The 21818-nt window shown below is 41.8% G+C and overlaps 2 protein-coding genes across 2 annotated transcripts in view; one reads left to right on the top strand and one right to left on the bottom strand.

The window, feature by feature from the left end:
- STAT1 (signal transducer and activator of transcription 1, 91kDa) overlaps positions 1 to 11338 on the top strand; it is a 21582-nt gene extending 10244 nt beyond the window's left edge. The window contains exons 11-21 of the mRNA XM_010286002.1: positions 597 to 626; positions 708 to 801; positions 1688 to 1729; positions 2200 to 2283; positions 2805 to 2903; positions 3502 to 3637; positions 5523 to 5578; positions 6681 to 6775; positions 9005 to 9152; positions 10442 to 10625; positions 11259 to 11338. Of these exons, the coding sequence (XP_010284304.1) occupies positions 597 to 626; positions 708 to 801; positions 1688 to 1729; positions 2200 to 2283; positions 2805 to 2903; positions 3502 to 3637; positions 5523 to 5578; positions 6681 to 6775; positions 9005 to 9152; positions 10442 to 10625; positions 11259 to 11338 (1048 nt within the window). The remainder of the gene's footprint in view (positions 1 to 596; positions 627 to 707; positions 802 to 1687; positions 1730 to 2199; positions 2284 to 2804; positions 2904 to 3501; positions 3638 to 5522; positions 5579 to 6680; positions 6776 to 9004; positions 9153 to 10441; positions 10626 to 11258) is intronic.
- Positions 11339 to 17949: 6611 nt separating this feature from the next.
- Positions 17950 to 20139, bottom strand: LOC104619946 (glutaminase kidney isoform, mitochondrial-like; the record flags this gene model as incomplete). Its single annotated transcript, XM_010286003.1, has 4 exons — positions 17950 to 18280; positions 18591 to 18654; positions 18864 to 18940; positions 20078 to 20139. Coding segments are annotated over 4 exons (360 nt in total), but the record flags the coding sequence as incomplete, so codon positions are not given.
- Positions 20140 to 21818: the final 1679 nt, after the last annotated feature.

The following is a 21818-nucleotide window of genomic DNA, read 5'->3' as shown; positions in this document are numbered from 1 at the left end:
GAAAGAAATGTAACAGGCTCTCCAAGAGAACTACAGTGGCTGTAAGGTCATGAAAGAGGGCTGTGCTTTTAAGAAAGCAGGTAGTGTTTTGTCTTCACATTTGAGCCTTTAATGGGCATTCTGTTTGCTTGAAGCAGCTCTGGGGTCCAGCAACTTACATGAAATGGGGGAAAGGAAAATAAATTCTTACATGGATGTGGGAGCTGAGGCTTTGAGAAGTGCACCAGATATAACACAACTTAGTAAAAATCCCAAGTGGTGGGAAAACTGATTCAAGTGATACAGCAATTTAGTCAACAAGTTGTATGCTTTGACAGACAAAATACTCTTTTTCCTTAGAGCAAGAGTTAAAGCCTGTGTAGTAAAAAAACGACTTAATTTGATTATAAAGCCCCCATAGCAAAATTTAAACCTCAGTAAGAGATAAAATAAATCTTGCTTTACACAGGTCGACTGCTTGAACCAATTGCACAAAAGATTTCACAGAAGCATTTTACCAGTTCAGTCAGCTACTAAAACAAACACTCACATTTTCTGTGTCTGTTGTAGAATCTTTAAAAGATTTTTGTCATTTTTGTCTGTCTTTTTTTTGACAGAGATGTAAGTGAGAAGAACTCAGTCAAAGGGTATGTAGCATTACCGTTTGGTATATTAATATTGGGTTCTTTAATTTGAGACTTAATTCTTTTCTCTCTCTCTCTGTGAAGATTCAGGAAATTTAATATTTTGGGAACAAACACAAAAGTAATGAACATGGAAGAATCTACCAATGGAAGTCTAGCAGCAGAATTCAGGCACTTGGTAGGGGATTTTTTCTTCTATTGACACATCCATTTAATTTTGTGGGTAGAGGGTGTGGTACAAAGACGACAAATTGCTTTTGTTACTGAAGTCATTGTTTACCTTTGTAAAAGAAGAACTGTCAACATCTCCCCTTTTTCTTTGTTCTTCCCTTTTTGAAAACTTTGGCCTGCTTCAATTGAAATGCTATTGCTTTTGTTGCTGAGATAGGGCCAGAAAGGCAAATAAGAATTTGCTGCCATATAGCAATGAGTTCTCTAGAAGACAAAGCAGCCTAGAAATGCTATTTGGGGCCTTTCAGAGGAGGGCCCCTGGCAGGAAAGCTTGGAGTAGTTTAAAGAGCTTTGAAACTGGACGAGGAAAATTGTCTGGGAGGGAACAGCTACAAGAAATTCAGTGCCTTCACCAGACTCTACAACACTCGATCTGCAAGTTGTGAGATAAATCAGGCTGTTTCCATTATTAAAACGTGAAAGAAAAAAAATGCAAGTCCTGAACCAGTGAACATGGAATTCTCCCTTCTCTCCATTGTCCAGAACAGACACTGTCTGGAGTTTATTGTGCAATTCAGAGAGGTACTTCAATAAACCAGTTTTATCTGATCCTTCCCGCTTTCACACTGCTTCTGTTCTTATAAGGCCTCTTAAAGGCATTACATCTCAAGGGTGCAATATCTATCTTCACAGATGAATGGTTTATAGAAGAGTAGTAGTTACCTATAGTTTAATCCTTTGGCTTCCACAGCTTGAAACCAAATAGGATCAGACACTAGTGCAGCAAGTTTGCATACAGTTGAACAACTACAGTATGCAAACATTTGCATCTCTTATCACTTTCATTTGTGGCTGAGGTAAATGAGTGACAGGGTGGTTTTTTTTGTTTACAGCAACTGAAAGAACAGAAAAATGCAGGAAGCAGAACAAACGAGGTAAGCAGCACTAACCTTTTTCATAAAGCTTTTGCATAATACTAAAAAGGCATTCAGGCATTTAAGACAATGCCCCGCTCAGTGCCATGAAGAAACACAGAGGATGATGGATCAATAGGAGAGGAGTTAATAATTTCTGGGAAACAATCCATGCGGGAGGTGTCTACAAATGAGAACTACTGCCAGAATGGTATCCCTTTGAACTGACCCTCACTGACACCTAGCTTTAACAGGACTTTCTGGCAAGGGCAGATTTTTCTGTGGCTTTGGGGTAGGAGCCAAAAAAAGGTGCCTAGAGAGTACCCATTTTAACAGGCAGTTTTGAGAAGTTAGCATTGTCACATTGTAAACTGATTCTGAGGTAGCCTTGGGCAGAAAAGATTTTTCCCCATGATAAACCCCTTACCTTTCCCACAATCAGTTTCTAGTCCCTGAATGGTTTTCTTTTTAATAACTTTTTTTCTTTAAAGGGTCCACTCATTGTAACAGAAGAACTTCACTCTCTGAGTTTTGAGACACAGCTGTGCCAGCCTGGCTTGGTAATAGACCTAGAGGTATGTCTTAGACGAAAGAGAAGATGGACTTAAATTTCTGTGTGTCACTCATGCTGACAATCTAAACTTTTTTTTTTTTAAGTACTTTGATATCACACACTTTCAGTTATTTCAAGATACATGAATGACACTTCACAACATCTCTGTATATACACATACAGTGAGAATGCTGTCAAATCTCTCGGTAAATAAGAGTAGATGTGCTTTGCAAAGTATCCAATAACCAACTCTGTGTTTTAAGCTCTCTAGGTATCAGTTTCCATTTATTTCAGAAGCAATACACTAACAACTCTGTTACTATCAGTGCAATCAAAACTGACACTAACTTGAAGTCTTTATCAGACAAAAGTCACCTGGGTCTTTCTAGTACTTCATCATACTGACACTTTCTCCCCTATGCACAAACTTCAAGTGAAAGAGTTAAGGCCATGCAAGCAGGTGATTACAATGGAAATGTGTTTGCAGGTAATCTAGAGGAGGTACAGGGTAGCCTGACATGTTTCTTTTTGTGTCGCTTTCAGACCACATCCCTTCCCATTGTTGTGATCTCAAATGTGAGCCAGCTTCCAAGTGGATGGGCTTCTATCTTATGGTTCAACATGCTGTCTACTGATCCCAAGGTACTTGGAAAAAAAACAAACCACAACAAAAAAAACACCCAACCAAAAAAACCCCAAACAAAACACCCCTCACACACACACTTCTACCTCTTTATGTGCAAGAAGAGGAGCCTGCACAGTTCCCAAAATTGTATCAGAAATCCTGTGTAATTTTCCAGCATTGTGTGTATACATGTAGCTACTGCATTTTTTCCATGACCGTGACAATGACTATGTAGAGAGGCACAGTGACCTACTTACCTGTTCTAAACAGAACAATGTTTGAAACCCAAATAAGTATATTATACATTGCATTCAATATGTACAGTACACAGTCAGAAGCCAAATAAACATTCAAGAACTCAAATACAGTGCACTTGAGTAATCTAGGAACTCTACTCACTGGTAGAAGACATGTCCAAAGTCCCAAAGATTGCTTTTCCTGGACTTTTCCTAAGGACTACCTGTCAGAATAGCAGCCTGCTATTCTAGAGTTGTCTCAAGCTGACACCTATTATTAAGTTAGCATTTTGTTTGGCAATACACTTTTGGAAATTCAAGTGGCATTCCAAAATTAATGTTTATTAACTGTAGATTGTATTTTTCTCTTCCATTCTAGAACTTGTCCTTCTTTCTGAATCCACCATACGCAAAGTGGTCTAAACTTTCTGAAGTTCTGAGTTGGCAGTTTTCTTCTGTAACAAAGAGAGGACTTAATGCAGATCAGCTGAGCATGCTGGGGGAGAAATTACTTGGTATGGTCTGCTTCCATCACTTTAAACCTTTTGCTTCTACTGAACAAGCAGGTGGCCTGTTTGAATTGAAGCTAATTCTACATTTTTTTTTATGCAACCTGTTCCAAGTTTTAATTTCCTCTCACACCAATTCCCCTCATACAATATCAGCCTGCAGCAATGGAGTGTTTTCCAGTTTTCAATATGGTAGAGTTTGCAAATGAAGGTCAGGTAATGAAAAAGTCTGCAGTTCTAGCTTGGGAGTTTTGTGCATTAGGGCACTACAGATTGGGGCTACTTCTGCCTTTTGAAGAGCTACTGAATTAATGCATGTGTTTAGTCAATCTTTGAGGTGGCTGTTTTTTGGAGTTTCTTTTTGTTTTGGTTCTAAATCCATCTCCATTAATTTTAACTTCACACATGCTCCCACATACAGGGTGGGCAGGTTTACTCTATTTGCATAAACACAGTTGCAATATCAAAGTGCAAGCACTGTGAAACTGTTAAAGGATATAAAATTGAAGGTATCCCAGATAAAAGTTCTTAGTAAAAGCCTAATCAGCCATGAATTTTGTTTTCCAAACTCCTTGTTGGTTCACCTGATAGGCAGGGCACTTGACACCTACCCAGTTTGCAGAGTAGACTATAGATAAAAATAATGTTGATTCAGTATATTCCACTAGCCTTTAAGTTTCAGGAAGCATTTATATTTAAAAAGATTTGACATTACTGGGTCTGGGTGGTAAGTACAGCATTCCAATCTCCAATTCCCTTCTTCTAATTTCCTCAAGACATAAGATCTGACAGAGAGCTTACTGATTTGATAGGTTACTTCACAGAATTCTGCAAGGAGAATAATTTTTATTAGTCTGATGAACCATCAGGAAGACAAAGTGACCACTGAAATATTTCTGTGGTCAACTTGCATTTCAGAACTTCAGAGATTGGTTGTCAAGATCTGAGTAACGGTAGGGATGCTGTTTAGGTCTTATCTCTATAGCTAGGAGTATTTAACTACTGAAAAAATTCCGGGTAGCTGTACACTATATATTTGGGATCCCTTAGTGCAAGGCAACACAGAATCTAATAGGGTGCCAGGGTACAACTCATCTGCTGCTTTTGTGGTGTGAAAGTTCACAGAATCTGGGTCTCGAGCATTAGAAACAAGCTCCCTAACCCAATTTATTTTTAGAGATATGGGAGGGAAAAGCAGCAGATTCCCGACTTTATTGAAATCCATAGCATGATCTGTAGTGGAAAGAATTTGGCTCCAAATACAGTCAGGATCTGCAAAGTTCTAGCTACTGTAGTCACAGCATAGGATTTTCTTTGCTGTTTTGATGTGGTTATGAAACACTGACATAAAAACAAGGCAGGGGGAAGTGATTGCAACAGGAATGAGATGAGTCTGTGGTTGGGGCAGACCTAGGAGTCAAGAGTTTTTAGGGCAAAAGCCCACAAGTCACCAGAATTAAGACAGGAAGGTGCTTAATCTCAGAAAGATGTTGTAGGGTCTGCTGAGATCCGACAGAAAAGCTTCTGGGCTGCAGTTTTCTTGTTTTGCTGGCAAAGAGATGCACAAAATTTCAGTCGTCTTCCTGGAAGCATTTTGAAACTGGCAAGTGTTAGGTGTAGCACAGCATAGAAGGTGTCAGAATGACCAAATGTATTTAAACAGACCTTGTGTAATGGGAACGAATTCATTCTCATGCAATGAGCTTCTCCAGAGGGGAACTCTGCAAGCCCTCCCTACACTAGCTATGAAGTGCTAGCATTTCTTTTCTTTCTCAGTCCAACAGCTCCAAGTTGTAAATACATGCTCAGAACTTGGTGCTGGTAAGTACTTTCCTTTCAGCCTTACTAAGTAACTTATGGAACACGACTGAAGTAAATTTATTCTCTTCAGGGCCAACAAGCGGAGGATCTCACGATGGCCTTATTCCTTGGACAAGATTCTGCAAGGTATGAGAAGTATGCAGTTTAAAAATTGAGATGGAAGAGGGAGCTTTGTCTTGTGGTGTTTTGGAGTTTTTTTCCTCCTTTTTCAATAGTGTACCCTAATTATTCTAGAGCTTACATATTTGTGGGAGGTTTTGGTGGTGTGGTTAAAGTAGCAGCAGAAGGTAGAAAAAGGGCTTGTAACAGCAAGGAGTAGATGATTGAGATTTACAATGTTCAAAAGCAACTATATAGAAAAATGCATCTTTTAAAGACAGCATCTTCATTTCTATTAATAGCAATTGCAATAATAGTATAGTTCTCCATTTTAACTATTACAGAAAGTGTCAAACAACCCAGCAAGATGAGCAATTCTTCTGCCATAGTGAAGGACATTTCCCAGACTAGGGCAACTGGATTAGATTGAGGGTTAGCACAAGGCAGCCAAGATGGTCAGCATGATGGCAGAAAGCCACATTATGAGATTTCATAGCCCTGGCTGCAGCACAACAGGAGGACTCCTCACGCTTTCTTTGTCTTTCGACCCTAAACTGGTATAGATAAGCAGGAGATGACAGCAGACAGGAACAGACTCCATGGGAAGAACAAAGTTCTGGTGACCTACAAGCACTCAAGTTCATTGATAGAGGTGTCTCATGAGGAACTGAAACCTGAGTCTGAACAGAAAGTGTCTCTAAGCTGCCTGGATGAAAGCCTCATGGGATGGTTTGGATGCCCAAGAGCTCAAATAAGGACAGTGCCCAGGCAGGAACCAGAGCCTTTTCTCTGCTGTTAGACTAGTGTTATTGCATAAGAGGTGATGGCTAACATCTTTGAGTACTGTGTGGCTCAGACAGGCATTTGTCACACTGCCTTTTGCCCAAGATTCAGCATGTGCTTCATTCCCAATAGTTTCTGTCCTTCTGGAGTAGAGAAACAGAAAAGGGGGGGGGAATCATAGGAGAACATGGGGGTGGTGGGAAGGAAGAAAAAGGGGAGAAAAATGCAAGAACAAGTAAATGCTGGCAGGATTGAGAGCTTGCTTCCTTCCCACTTACAAAATTAATGTTTCATTATCCCTGTTCTTCCACCCTTCCCACCCGTTTTTCCATATTCTGAATTTCAGGAAAATATAAATGATAAAAATTTCCCCTTTTGGCTGTGGATTGAGGGAATCCTGGAGCTTATTAAGAAACACCTCCTGTGTCTCTGGAATGATGGGTAAGACCTAAGTGAAGTTAACAAAGATATGTTCTGGTCTGCAACCAGAAAAATCTGAGGCAAGTGAATTCTAGTAGTGAGGAAGTCTTTAATGAGGCAATTGCTTAAAGTAAAAACATCAAATAACTAAGCTGTCCCATTTAAGACACAGAGCAGGGCTTTGAATATTACTTTTTTTTTTTCTTCTGCTCCTGCTGTAAGTAGGTTCATTTCCACACCCTAGAACAGAGCTTCTTTTGTGTTTGACAGGTAAGACTGAAGTGCAGCAAAGTTTAAGTCATGAAGTGATCATCTATCTTAAAAAACAGACAAAAAAACCTACCCACAAACAAACATTGTGAGCCTCCTGTAGGTGGCAGCAGCCGGGGTCTGAACTTCTGTAGCTGCCATCTGAGTCCAGAAAGCAGTCTTTACTGATTTTAATAGAGTATTATTAAGTAGTAAGACTCTGCCAGATGAAAAACCAGTTCCATTTGCCCATTAATAGTGGCTTAGTAGACTTTTGATTTTGGTAGTGCCAATTTCAGAAGTAATTGCTGCCAGAAACAGGTTCAGCCAAGGTCACAATCCTGCATTTTAGGTTTAGCCGCATTATGAAACCCTGCCAATAGTGCACTCACAGCAGAGCATCCTCATATCCCACAAGTCTGCTGGGTCTACAACAGCAGGATTGCTCTGTCCTGCTACATTCAGCAGTAAGCTTCAAATTATTACCCCCTATTCCAGATGAGTTCTGTTGAAGCCCTTTATAGTACAAGCCTTCTTTCACTGCTTAAACCCTACATATTTCTTAGCTAAGTGGAATCCAGTGCAGCAGGAACTTCTGCTACCATCACGAAAGCAGCATTGCAGTTCTCCCCATTTGGTGTTCCACCTTAGTATGGCTGTGTGCCTACAGGACTGGCTTTGCATGTGGCTTTGAGAGCATGTAGTCTTGAATAGCATTACTCCTTGCTCTCAGTTCTGAGACCAATGCCCTGTTTAGTTTTTAACAGAAAAAAGAGGTGCAAGTTCAAGTTCAATCCTGAATGTAATCAAAACCAGAGATTTAGTACTATTAGTTTTTCTCCTCTTAGCTGGCTTTGATGGGCAGTCACAGATCTTTGTTTTCTAGAAAGGCAAAGAGGGAAACTGAACAGAAAACTCTTACCAAGTGCAAAGATACTTTAGTGGGAAAAAGACAAGTCTATAGTATTTGTTAGGATAGAGACTGCCCTTGTATACAAAAGAATAAGTATTACAGCCTCAAGAACACTTGCCTTCATATTTGACGGATGGGAAGGCAAAAGACTTTCATTATACGCAGTACATTTACTACTGAACACATCTGTTACCCGAAGCATGCCATTTAAAAAACAAACAAAGAACCCCAAACCCCATAAACCAGGACAGCTTGCAGCACCTGAAATTCTAAGCAAAATCATGATTTAGTAGGGGTTTTTTGCAAAAAGCATTTTCCCTAACTTAATGCATGGAAGGACAGTAATACTCAAAACTTCGTTATTGATGGAGATTTGAGGAGTAAGAAGTAGCACAAAGAAATTCTGACTTTTTTTAAAAAAGCAGTTGGGGTTTGACCAGGGTTATGCCCTCATGCTGGCTTGTACAACTCCCTCCCCAGCACCTGTTCAGACCAATCCATTCCTTAGAATTACCACATTGGCCTCCTTGCCTACACAATCACATTCGCTGAACATTGTGAATTTGGGGTTGAAGTCACACAAGCTTAATAGCTCATCTAGAGAACATGCACAAGGAGTAAAGCAAACCCCACACCTGTGTGCATGCAATCTGGTAGCTAGCAAACTTTGTTTCATCAGCCAGAGAGCAGAAACAATCATTCCTCAATATACCTTTGAAGTTAAAACCACTAGCTGGGATCTGACCATATTGCACACGTGTAATGTAACTTCTGCTCCCACAGCCCAGCTTTCACAGCAAAAGACAATCTCTTTCATTCTGAGCACAGAAAAAAAGTTTGTATAAGCCACCAGACAAAAGAGTGCTGAGGGAAGCTGTGGCGATTCATGGGTTCCACAGGGCAGCTCCAGCCTGTCAGTCCTACTGCTAGCTTTCCAGCTGTTTCACAAGACAAAGCCTTCTGTGAGGCTTTTACAAGTACTCCAGCTCTTTTAAGAGTGAAAAGCTTTTTAGTTTTCCTAGCTAGCCCAGCACAGCTTAGATTTTACGTTGAGGAGTAAACTCAACTTTTTCTTTTCAACATTACAGCTGCATCATGGGTTTCATCAGTAAAGAGAAAGAACGTGCTTTATTGAAGGACCAGAGTCCAGGAACATTTTTACTAAGATTCAGTGAAAGCAGCAGAGAGGGAGCAATCACATTTACTTGGGTAGAAGGATCTCAAAATGGTAAGTCAGTAACACAGAACATCTTTGTCTTCAAAAATATAAGCTTACATCAAAACAGGAAGTCTTTATGCTCTTCTCTTTCACACTGAGAATCAATACAATACACTACCCTAGCAGTCCTCACCATTACAAGCAACAGGCCACAAGCAATAGCAGACACAAACCTTACTTGGTGCAACTCATAAGCCACATGGTGTATTGTTCAAGGTTTCACTAGGACTAGTAACACTTCCCAGGTACTGCTTCTGGCCTAGAAGTTTGTTGAGGACAAACTGCCTAGGCTGCCTCCCCTGCCTCCTTAGGTTCTCCCTTAGCAAGAGACCTTTAGTCCCTCCAAACCCTTATTGCTTTCCACCATCGGAGATTTCTTTCCCAGGAGAAGTTCACTACAGCCATATTCAGCCCTCTGTATTATTGTTCTCTCCTACTACTTCACCTTGGGTGCAACATGCCTTTCTCAAACAGCTTTCTTTAACTCATAGTCCAACACATTTGTTCCTTCCCACATTCTCCCTAGTTAAATTCACTAACCTCATTTTCCAGGCAGTTCTCCTGCCTCCCAATTTCCAGAAGAGGGCCTGATGAAGAGGTTGCTTCTTCAGTTAGCTGAGCTGTTCTCTCATCCTCTTTCAAGGAAGCCTAGAGAGTTAAAGGCTGCAAAAAAAAAATAAAATCTCCCCTGGATCCAATGGGGGTTCCTCCCTTATCATACTATTTAAATCAACCTCACCTGCCAGGTTGCTGCAGCTGTTGACACTTCACTTGGATGAGCCCAGGACCTACAACAGCTGGAAGAGAAAGTGCTGAATATAGTTGAATGACTTCTTTCCCTTTGCTGCCTTCATACCTGAGACATCCAAAAATCAAAGAAGGGTGATAGTATTTGGAACATTCAGGGAGACTATCAGTCTTTTTATTATTCATAAGAGCTCCAAGTGGTGTATTAGGATCAACCTTTCCAATAGGCAATAGAGTTTGAATGACATCATTTGGGAGAATGTTGAAAAGGTAGCACAACTTAACTTAGTTAATGACGTATTGCAGTTATTTCCACAGGCAGGTCACCCCAGTCATTCTGCATACAAAATACACCAAGAGCCACTTCCTACCCCACAAAACAATTGTGCTCCCTTTGACAGTCATTAAATATTTACCTGCAGCACAGTAGGTGTCATCCAGGTAACCCTTTTGCTCACGTGACCTCTGAATTTGTGGAAATGGCTGCAGCTTTTCTGGACAGTTTTAGAAGAAACTTTGAAACCACCTTTGAGTTGGTGCTTCTCTCTCATCTGCAGAGCCCCAGTTCCATTCGGTGGAACCATACACCAAGAAGGAGCTCTCTGCTGTTACTTTCCCTGATATCATTCGCAACTACAAAGTGATGGCAGCTGAAAACATTCCTGAAAATCCACTGAGATTTCTGTACCCAGATATACGCAAAGACAATGCCTTTGGTAAATACTACTCCAGGCCTAAGGAGGGTGAGTGCTATAAATGGCTCATACAGTGCAAGTCTGATGTTTGTTCTTGAGGTACTTGGGCACCATATAATTTATGTGGCATAGAAAGAAAGGGTAGCAGTTGGACTGAATGTCTTGGCAGCCTAACCCATGCGCAGGGGCTGCTCAGCTGAACGGTGAGAACAGGCACCTAAGCTTTGGTATGTTAAGAAAAGATCTGTTTCTAAAGAGGCACAACATGAGATCTAGTCAGATCAACAACTGAAAACATAATTGCTGCTGGCCCTCTAACCAGCTTTCATGTGAGCCTGTGAGATATTTCAGAGCTGTAGGTTCCCACTAACAGCTAGAACCGTGACTCATATTTGACTATGACACAGGACTGATTCTGGCTGTGTGGGCCTGGCAGGATGTGTTGATACAGCTACATCAAACTTTAGGGGAGGTTTTGTTCCCCATTTCTTACAGGGGAAAAGCAAATAGGAAAATCTGACTAAAAAATTGAATAAATTAACCATAGTGCTGTAAAATGCATGAGAGAGAGACCAGACATTATCTGGGTCACAGGCTTTATTTTTAGTACGATAAAGATGGCAATGTGAAGTAAACTTGCTAAAAAACAAACAAGCTTTTTTTTTCTTTAACTCCTTTCAGCACCAGAGCCTATGGATTTGGATGGTCCTAAGGGAAATGGCTACATCAAGACGGAGTTAATCTCTGTATCTGAAGTGTAAGTTTCCACAGAAATGCTGAATTTCTAGGAACTGATGATAACTTTTTAGCTGTAGTTCATGTGTCTTCACAGTATTTAAGGTGTAGGTACCCCGTCAAATCTTTCCTCTCTTTCTCTTTGAGGATCTGATCATACTACATTCATGCAGTGCTGTGTTTGAAACACCATTTTTAGGTAAAAACCCTAGAAACTTGCAGGTAGTTGTACTGGCAAATAATTTCTTGAAAAGCAAGTTCTTGAAGACTTGTTGGACTTGTTTCATTAGAATGTAGATCACTGAGTAGTCTCAGTTTTCATTCAAAGCCATGCTGGCTTTGCAAAGCATGGTGTATTGCTCATGGGCTAGGTCGTCTTCACAAGAGACTTCGTTAGTGGCCCTTCTGGACTCAGAGCCAGACATGGTAGCCCAGCTGTACCTCACTTTAGTGAAGGTTTGTCCCTGCTCTTCTCCTTCTATCAGTCACCCTTCCAGGCTCCAGTCTCCAGAAAATCTGCTCCCCATGTCTCCTGAGGAGTTCGATGAGGTGTCTCGGATGGTGGGCCCAGCAGAGATTGATACTGTGGTATGTATCATAAACCAGCTATTTGTGGGAGAGTTGAGCTGGAACTTGTTTTTTTGTGTGTTTTTTTTTTTTCCCTTCAACTATACATCAGACACGTAGCACAAGCTAACGCTTCAGAACGTGACTCTTCAAATCCGTAGGAAAAGCCAGGAATCCAGAGTTAGACTGGGATTGCTATCCGTTGTTCTTTCCACTCGTTTGTGGGGATAGGGGCGAAGAACAAGTCCTTCCGGGGTGGACTTCAGAAAAAAATTCCAAATCAAATCATGGCTTTTTTTTTTTTTCCTTCCCATGGTAGTTTGATCCTAAGATGCGAGTCTGGCGCTCTTTGGGGAGGACCTGGTGGTGCTCTGTGGTTAGCAAAGACTAGAGTATTGGGGCTTTACTTGGCTTGTTTAATTGACATTTACTTTTCTTGTTGCAGATGTGTTCCGCATACTCAACTTAAAGGTTGAGCTTTTTACTGCATTGTTACACAGCTGATTAGCTTATGCATCCTGCTCTGCAGTCAATGACTTGGTGACACGCTTCACTTCAATTCCTTCGTTTCTCAACCTGAAGATCCAGTAGCAATTTTTAACTAATGGGAATATAAACAGCAGTCTGAGTAGCCTCCTTACATGCACTTTTTTTGTTCAGTTGTTAGAATTTCCAGTTAGCAAGATAGCGTGCCAGAGTGGAGGAAGAGAGGAGAGTAGGAGCGAGAGGTCCTCAGCAAGAGTGATGGGAGAAACACACACTTTTTGTTTAAGGGAATTAGTTAAATTTAACACAGTTGGCTGTACACAGAAGGCTTCAGAGGAAAGCTAGTTCCTTTGCAGAGGTTCTGTTCCAAAAGCTTGCACCTTCTGTGTAACTACTTCTGAAAAACTTTTCAGAGCTTTGAATTTTCATTTGCATCACAGAAAAGAGAAGATAAACACTGCAGGTATATACCACACTGAATGTAAGTGTGCTGCTGAACTTTGTCCTGGTTTTGTTTTTTCTAAGGGCATGGTATACTGAGAAAACACAAGCCAAAAATGTTACTTGCATTTCATTTTTGCTTATTTCTTAAGGCAAGGTCTTCTAGGATGTTTAGCACAGTCTTTCTCATAAAGAGCACTTCTTAGGACACCACCTCAAAGCTGCAGTGGCAACTCAATGTGTACAATCAAGACTAAAGCCTCTACAGACTGCAATCATGCTGTCTAGTAGTAGCAGCAGCAGGCTGAACAAGAACCTACTCTTCAAGAGTGCAAAAGGGGTTGGTGTATGTTTTTACTCACTGTGCTTAATCTACCAGGGTGAGGATCTGGTCACTCCTACCTTTTACAATAATACATGCCCCGTTTAGGTTTCAGCAGATGGAACGGAACTTGATTTTCTCATGCGCTGTGAACCAGGGCATTTATTTAACTCTTGGTTCCGATAGCTAGAAGACCCCACAGGCTTAGATAATGAAGTGGTTTTGCAAGTAGGCATAAGGCACAGGCAAGTGCAGGAGTTAAATTTATCCTGACCAACGGCTGCAGGATGCGCAATCTTTAGTACTTAAAGGAGGAAGTTGTCCTTCCACCAGAGGAGGAACAGAATTGTTTCCCAGCATGTTTGAAGATAATTAACAACTTACGGTTAAGCGGCAAGGCCGTCCTAAGCAGCTGGTCTCCTGGAGTATGGGCATGCATTAGTCCAGACTGCTATCAGCAGGCAGCTGAGCAGAGGGGCTGCAGATCCAGACTCGGGCTGGATCCTGCATGTTTGGGTACAGGACCTGGGCGGCTTGGGCAGGGGCATTGGACAAGATGACCTCCAGAAGTCCCTCCAACCCCAACTGTGACACACTTGCTTCTGCAGCTGCTCAACCCACTGCTAGCTGTTCCCAGCCCCTGGGAGGGCAGCAGCGGCCCGCGGAGGCAGCGCAGAGCAGATTCTCTGCCTTCAGAAATGCTAGAGCCATCGGCTGCTGCTAAGAAAGTAAATGACTGGTTCAATCTAGTGTGTTGTGCCCAGGAAGACCGATATGGCCCCTGCAAAAGCTTGAGAGAAAGAAAATTTAAAGGACCTAGAGCATGTAACATAGGTATTTCAGTGGAAAGCATCACTGAAGTGACTTTATTTTTGGTGCCTATGGATTACTGAGGCCAACAGTGCTACAGAATATTACAACTGGTCACTTAATGCTTTTATCTTGCCAGAACTAGCTGAACGTCTATCTTTAATCTGATACAAAAAAAATCAAGTATTTGTTTCTTGAGCTACACCTCCTACTCGGGTTCTATATGCAGCTGTTTGTCTTCGTTACTTGTATACTTCAGTTTTAGCGACGTGGGTGAAATTTTCTTCAAAGATTTAAAGCAATGGCCTTATTCATGGTTTTGTCTTTACATGGCCAGTAGTTCTACAAGCAACATTTCTTGTTGTTTTTTTTTTTCCCTGATGGAATATTCTTTTGCCATTTTAAATAAATGGAACCGTCAGTTAACTCTTTTGTCCGTTCTCTTGTGTTTTGGCTACTTCTATTAATAAGATGATGTATCTGCCAATAGTTACATAGTTTTAAACTTGTTTGTGCAACTAAACAGTTACGGCTCCGAAGCCTAAGGCAGTGTCGATGCTCTTAATTCACTGCATTGCTGCAGGTCAGTCTGTATTACAGAGTTCTTAAGAAGGTGGCTGTGAGTGTGGCATCATTTTTCTCTGGGGCTATTAAGCAGTGTGATCCCTTATCTCACACTTGTCAGGCTTTTGTATTAACTACAGAGCCAGAAGAATAATAAAAGGAAAGAAACTGTTGGTAAGATGAAGGCTAGCAGGAGTGGAGAGTAGGCAAGAGAAAGCTAGAGCTGCTGAGGGCACCTGGCCAATCCACTTAATGCTACCATTCTTAACAAGAGGCAACCAGCGAAAGGACACAGCCCTAGAAGTGGAGATTTAAAAGAAAAGAAAAAGAAAAAAAGCAAAGCCAGATCAGATAAACTCATTCCGATTTCCTCTGCACAATGGAAGTGACCAGAGCAGGTGTTCCTGGACAGCCTTCCCCAGGACTGAAGGCTTACCCCAACGTCAGTCACATAGATGAAACCAGTAAACCCCACCACCGCCACCTTGGTATTTCCATTTATTATGCTGTAAAAAGCAACGCTATCTGGATTTTATTTCTTAAAATAAATAACTTTCATTTTCAGAACCAGTACAGCTCAAGTTTAGATTCATTCATGGGAAACTGCTAGAAGTACATTCATCACTGTCTATTCCCCACAAGACAGAATCTCAAAGTCAAGATCAGCCCCGTCAGTTACAACGACCAGAAGTACACTGCCAGTAAGTATAGTCACCGCTAGTCCAGCTCTGAAGCAAAAAATCTGGTACAATACATTTTGTTCACAAAGATAGGCTAATTAATGCTAAGACTATCACAATATTTCTGAGTACAAAGCATTAAGTTAGCTTAACGATTTTAGGTTGTGATACAGAAGAAACATATATGACGTAAGAACAAAGGAGTGGGGGAATCCTCTTTGGAGCATAAGGAAGTCAGCGTTGATAAGATAACCAAAAGCTATTTATGGTGAAATCTACATGTCAGTGTCATGAATGACCAACAGCCCAACCAATGTACTGCATATATATTTATATTTATAAATAATGCCATGTCTAAATAGCTGCATCGCTGAATCGGACATTACAAAATAACGCATCTTCTCACAATGAGAAAAATACTAAAACTAACCAGCAAAAATGCACTGAAGCCAAGACCGGCTAAAAGCACTTGGTACGATTCAGGAAAGCGTTAAGTTCAGGGACAGCCATGATCTTTAATGTTAACTCGGTTAAAATCCTTGTTTTGGTTTGGTTGGTTTTGTTTTAAATATGTGTATTACATAATATACCTGTCTTTTAAAAATGCCAGTTTGAGCAATGCAAATTGCAGTTAAAGAAAGCTCAATCAGGTATTTTTCTGAGAAGCTAAAGAAAAGGTTTTAATAGGAAAAAAATACGGACGAAGTCGTATTAGCACTGAGATACAGAATACTAAGCTAGAACCCATCTGGAAATATTCCTCTACACCAGAGTTGACAGATCTGTTGCCAGAGAAAACACACTGGAATTTAGTTCAGGGTGCAGCAGAGAGGAGGCCCTGTGCTGCTCCGTGACCGACGTGGCTCCACAAAGAGCCAGAGGCCATTTCCTTTAGTTCTTGACTGGAACGAAAGTGGCTGTGACGCAGGACACAAAAAGAACGGGTTAAAAGCCTTCAGAAAAATAGCTGATCTCCAGAAAAAAAGGGGGGAGAAAAAAAAAAGAGCAGCTTAAGGACAGTAAGATTCTTGAGAAAAAGTGTTCGATAACCATGCCAGCCAGCTTCGAAATGCTATTTCAGGGCTTTAGACCTTCAGACTCTTCCAGGATTTCATCATCATGAGGACAGTCACTGCTTGTGATGAGTATCAAGCACTTTTCCATGGGATTTGGGAGGCAGTATGGCAGATCGATGAGAGACTGTACAGGAACGAGAGGACTGATCTATTCTCAGCTACGCTGGGTCACTCTGGAGAAGTTGCTGCCTTCTATGTCTTAGTGTACCCTTTTGCAAAAGGAGGATAACATGGTGCAGATCATCTTTATAAAGTGCTTGGACCATTCCAGAAAGAATTTGGGCATTTTTTCAGAAGGATTTTGGTGCCTAAACAGAGAATTCGAACTTCGAGATCTACTAATGATTTGTACACTACGTGCTAGGATAAAAGTAGCCACACACACAATTCTTAAGCATTTTTCCATGTGCTCAATGATCCTTGCCTAAAATTCTTGTGCTAAAATTCTTGCCTATGTCCAACAACTGTGGTGTTCTGTGAATACCAAACTCCTAGAAGTTAAGTGGCTACCGACTTTACGCCACGCTATTGGCAGAAGCAACTGCACAGGGGATAGGGAACTGTCGCAACATCGTACTTCTGCAAGCAGCAAATGCCTGCACCTACGCTTGCCACGATGGGGCACGTGCCGAGCTGGCTTCAGTGGCCAGACAACAAACGCCATGGTTCGCCGCAAACGGCATCGCCTACTTGTGCTCCTGTTGCTGACCTGTTCTACACCAGCGGAATCCCACCGATGCAGCACCCTGCTCCCTGGTTGATGGTAGTGCAAGAAGAGAACAGACCCAAAATTTGGCTTAGCTCCTGCTCTGCTCAGGCTTTGATTGGCTCTGTGCTCCTTAAAGCTGTTTCACTCCACCCATGTTCCTTATTACAAGGCTAAATTAAGTCAGACTTACATGCAATATTTGGTTTAGCTCTTTGCCTTTCACATGCTTGTGCTGGTTCCTGGTGCAACCACCAAGAACACCACACATGAGCCCAGAAGGGGGTTTTGCAGCTTGCCAAGGCTTGCTGTAGTGCAAATATACCTGCAAGGAACATGGCTGCGTGGAGCGGAAGCACCCGCGTGCCCCAGTTACGGGGAAGTATGTCAGCAGCTGAACGTGGAGGGAGAGGCGAGAGAAAGGGAACGGAAGGAAACACTTCCAAAACAGAAACAAAAAAAACCCACTAAACATTGTTTGATGTTACAAGTCACATTCCCCTATGCCATTTGGTCAAACAAACCTTAAAACACATTCCCTGACAAGACTATCTCTAAGAACAAGCCTAGACCTTTGACAACTGTCACCTATATACTCTGTTGATATTTATATTATGTAAACAAGGTTGTGTGGAAATTTTTATTATTTTTTTTTCCCCCCAAAGGTTAAGTGCAGATCCTTACTTCACACACCCAGCCTAAATCTACATCAGCATCCTCAGCTTCTGAAAGACCTCACTGATGCTTATACCTGACAGTACTCTGGCTCATCTTGGCCATACTGGAAACAGAGGGCTATAGGAACGAAAATTCAGCAGAAAAATTCCTGACCACAGACTAGAGTTCACATAGAACACAAAAATAAATTAAGTAGTGCACAGTAAAGCCAACAACAGCTAAATATTTTTATACATCAATTATATGCAGCATGAGGTAATATTGCTCACATTATGGAGGGAGATTCTTTGTTGGTTTTGTTTCTTTTGAGATTGGATTTGTCCTGTGCGTATAGAAACTCCTGTAACATAACACTGAAGTAACAGAGACTTCTGTAAAATATATACCACTATCAGATAGAAACACACACGCTCTTCATTACTTATGTATACCACAATTAAATAGGTAAGTGATTTGATTCTTAGGATCTAGCTGAAGGTGATTATAGTAAGCCATCTAGATTTTTATGAACCGTTCGGTTCTCCTTTCCGTTGTTGGGATCCTCTGATGGCGTGTATTGGACCTGATATTCTTGAAGAATTTTAAATACATCATGATGTCCAAAATGTAAAGCTTCATCCATAGGAGTGTTATTCCACCTAGAAGGAAGAGCACAGTATTCCTAAGATCAGCAGGTAAGTACAGAGCCAAAAGCATCAAAAATCTAGTTCTTTACATACTGCGCTAATAATTCAGTAACTGTGAAAACACTTCGTAAGCTGAGCGTAACCTTTTAAATAATGGTTTTAATGGTTCGCCATTTTTTATTCCTGCTCGCTCTGCAGAACCTACAGAGAACCAGTAGGATCCTGTTCCTTCTGCGTCAGTGTACTGGCCCAGTGCATTCCGCTCTGACTTGATAGACACCTCTCCTCAGGGGGGCTCCAAACGGGCCATGAAACCACTCACCTGTCTTTGGGGAAAGGATTCACTTTGCATGCTTCCAGTAGAAATTTAACAACGTCCACATGTCCTGTAAGAAAAGCAGGACTGTGAGTATATATGTTTTTTTAATATATCTCTCTCTCTATATAGATATCTCTATATATCAATATATATGCATATACACACAGAAAAAATCTCAAAAAGCAGGTCTGCATATAAAGAGAGCGAACATACGCTACGGAGAAGTGACCACGCTCCATTAACGCTTTTAGCAAATCACGTATGAGGAAAGATTACCTTCTGCAGCTGCTACATGCAGAGCTGTTCGTGAGTCATAGTCTCTTTGTTCCATATCCATTCCTGACAGAGCAAATCTAAAAAAAAACCCACCCAAAAACGATTACAGAGAGTCTTACATAATTAAAACAAGTTACAAAACTAGCATGGAACAATAACCCTCTGCTCAAATGATGAAACATCTGCTGTCAAGAGATATAAATGGTATCAAAAGCACATTGTACCTTCAAGTATAACGAAAGGGGCCCTTACTGCTTTGGCTTGAAAAATAAGGTAGGGGCTTAACTTTCTTTTTGGTCTCCAATTGTTACGAAGAAATTTAACATTTAACATAAATTTAACAAAGAAATATAAAATGTCTTTGCAGGAAACCTAACGGTCAACCTATCTGATTTAAAACCTAACAGGGCCAAGCTAAGTCATATAAGGCAAAGTAAACGTATGCCAGCTGAGGAAATCCAGAGAGGACTCCCAAAGTCCGAAAATCCTCAACAGCGTTACGGTGTTGGGAGAGATCTTTCATCACACGATGGTGCTCTGGGACGGCAGAGCTAAACTATACACACTTTTCCACCCACTAACTACATTCAGGTATATTCTAGCCAAATCAGTATGTTTATTTAGTCTCTTACTATTACTACTTTAAGCTTTGCCAGATTCTACCCCAGATTTAAAAAGCGAAGCTAGGCTTCCTAACCTCTCCAACAAGAACGTGCATTTCCCAACCTGCACTTCTGTGGCAGTTTCAGAATTGAACTACAAAGCAGGCGAGACTGCAGATAGGATTTTCTGCTATCACTATAAAAAAAATGGTTAAGGAAATTTATTTCAGTACGATCCAAAGGAATGGAAAACAATGGGATTACAGGATAGCATGAGGGTACCCTCCTGATGATTAGGTTGGGGGGGTGTTGTATTTTGGATTGGGGGGTTTGTGGTTTCGTTTCGTTTGTTTGTTTTAAACACGCATACTTCTCTCTCCACTTGTGCATAGGTAGGAGTTTTCAAACTTTTTATTTCCAAATTCATTCAACCAGGAGTCAGGCAAAACATAACTATTAAAACGCAGTAATTAAGAGCGTGTTAACAGAATGTATTGAATCCCCAGCGCAGCTCGGTTGTCCCCAAGACAGACACGGTGCATATTCAGAAGTAAACAACAGCAGGCACCAAAACAGCAGCTTTCCTATTCCCAGCCCCGCACCAATGTTTACCTCCGGAGCGCAGACACATCCCCTGTGTAGGCAGCGAACAGCAGATTTATCACAGACTTCACCTACAGAGAGAGAAGTAGTCCAGTTTATTTAGCTGCCTTCAGAAAGAGAAGAACGGAAAACCCAGAAAAGCCCAGCACGGTCAGACGGCCCAGTGTTCATGAACCTGTTAATTTTACCCTCTTCCCTGGCCACGCTTTGTGGTACAGCGTAGAACACTGGAAGGGTTCCTTCCAGCCTGCTCTGCTACCGGCACTTTTACGTCTGTCTTTCCAAGGCTGAACTCATAAGGCCAAGTAAAAGAGCCATAAAATGTGCATTTCCATTCTATCGTGGTAAAAAATAGGAGCCTTGCTGTATGGACAAACCGTACGTCTCTCTTTGATTGCCCAACGACACTGAGCGTTGAATTACAAAGACAGCATCGCTTTGCCCAGTTCACAAACCATCAATGCCTCCTAAGACAAACGGGAAAAAGACGCTCTGGAAAAGCAAGGTTTTGCACAGCAGAGACTCCTGACGCTAGGAGAAATCTAACAGAAGAGAAGAAATGATACCGGTTTTGCTTTGTATTACAGGTTTTCCTTGCATGCATCTAATACAGAGGCTTTCTTCAAATAAACAATTTTAAGCAATTCTGTCACATAATGAACTGCTACAAGAAAAGCAAGGTTTAAGGCAGACAAAAGTAGGAACTTTTTAGATCCAATAATATAGGTAAAGCCTCAGGCAAGTAGTGCTTTTCTCAGCTGTATTAACTACTCTAGTGAAAAACGATACTGTTAGGCTACAAACCCCCTCCCATGCACATTTTTAACATGTCCCGGCTATAGCGGCTCTGCAAGTTTTAACAAAAGCCAAACCCGACAAGATTGATGTTTTTAAGCATCTCGCACATCAGCTTCTTTCATAAACTGATATAGCCACTTCCAGGCACCATTTCGCAGTATTTTCCAGTAAAGTTTCTAAATGCTGCATCGCTTTTTAAGTTGAGTCTACAAAGTTCTGTCGCAGCTACCAGCCAAGTCAGAGAGATGAAGGAGAAAGCTGATGCTGCGCTGCCCTTCCACTACAAGGAGGAGAAAAACAAAGAAAAAAAATCACCACCCACAAGCAAGTCTCCCACAGATTTCTGCAAACACACTGGCATATTTTCACAGGGCCACAGAGGAGACAACATCTGTGCCTCTTATAAACCGAAGCAGTGGAATTGCTTGTTATTTGTTACACCTCAAGTATGCGCTGACGCAAAGAGAGACTGAAGCCAAAGGAGCCAGCACGCGGACGGGAGCCGAGCCGCTCTCCGCGCTCCAGCCACCCGCAGGCTCCTGCGGCTCCTTTCCGGTTTGCGCCGGGAGGCTCCTCCGGCTCCCAGCCCCGCACAGCGAGCGCCAGCATCTGCAGGTCTCCGTCCCTTCCCGGGAGGCTCCGTATGGCCCCGGCAGCTTCTAAACCCGAAAGCCTGGGCCTCTGGGCTCCCACAGCACCTGGGTCACCTCTAACCCTGGCAAACCTCCGGTAGTTTCCCAGACCCTCCTCACAAGCATTACAGAGGACAGGACTGAAGTAATCCTGTTCCTCCCATGAAGATTTGTTTGTTTAAAGCTTCTGAAAAACCCCCACAAACCCTCCAGGTGGCGGGAGGGGATTCTGCCCCTCTGCCCCGCTCTGGGGAGACCCTTGGCAGCGCTGCGTCCGGCTCTGGAGCCCTCGGCACAGGGGAGACATGGACCTGTCGGCG

Source organism: Phaethon lepturus, unplaced genomic scaffold (assembly GCF_000687285.1).
Source record: "Phaethon lepturus isolate BGI_N335 unplaced genomic scaffold, ASM68728v1 scaffold24064, whole genome shotgun sequence".
In the NCBI taxonomy this organism is placed as follows: Eukaryota; Metazoa; Chordata; class Aves; order Phaethontiformes; family Phaethontidae; genus Phaethon; species Phaethon lepturus.
The sequence above is the reverse complement of the archived record's forward strand: the minus strand, read 5'-3'. Positions and strand labels throughout refer to the sequence as shown.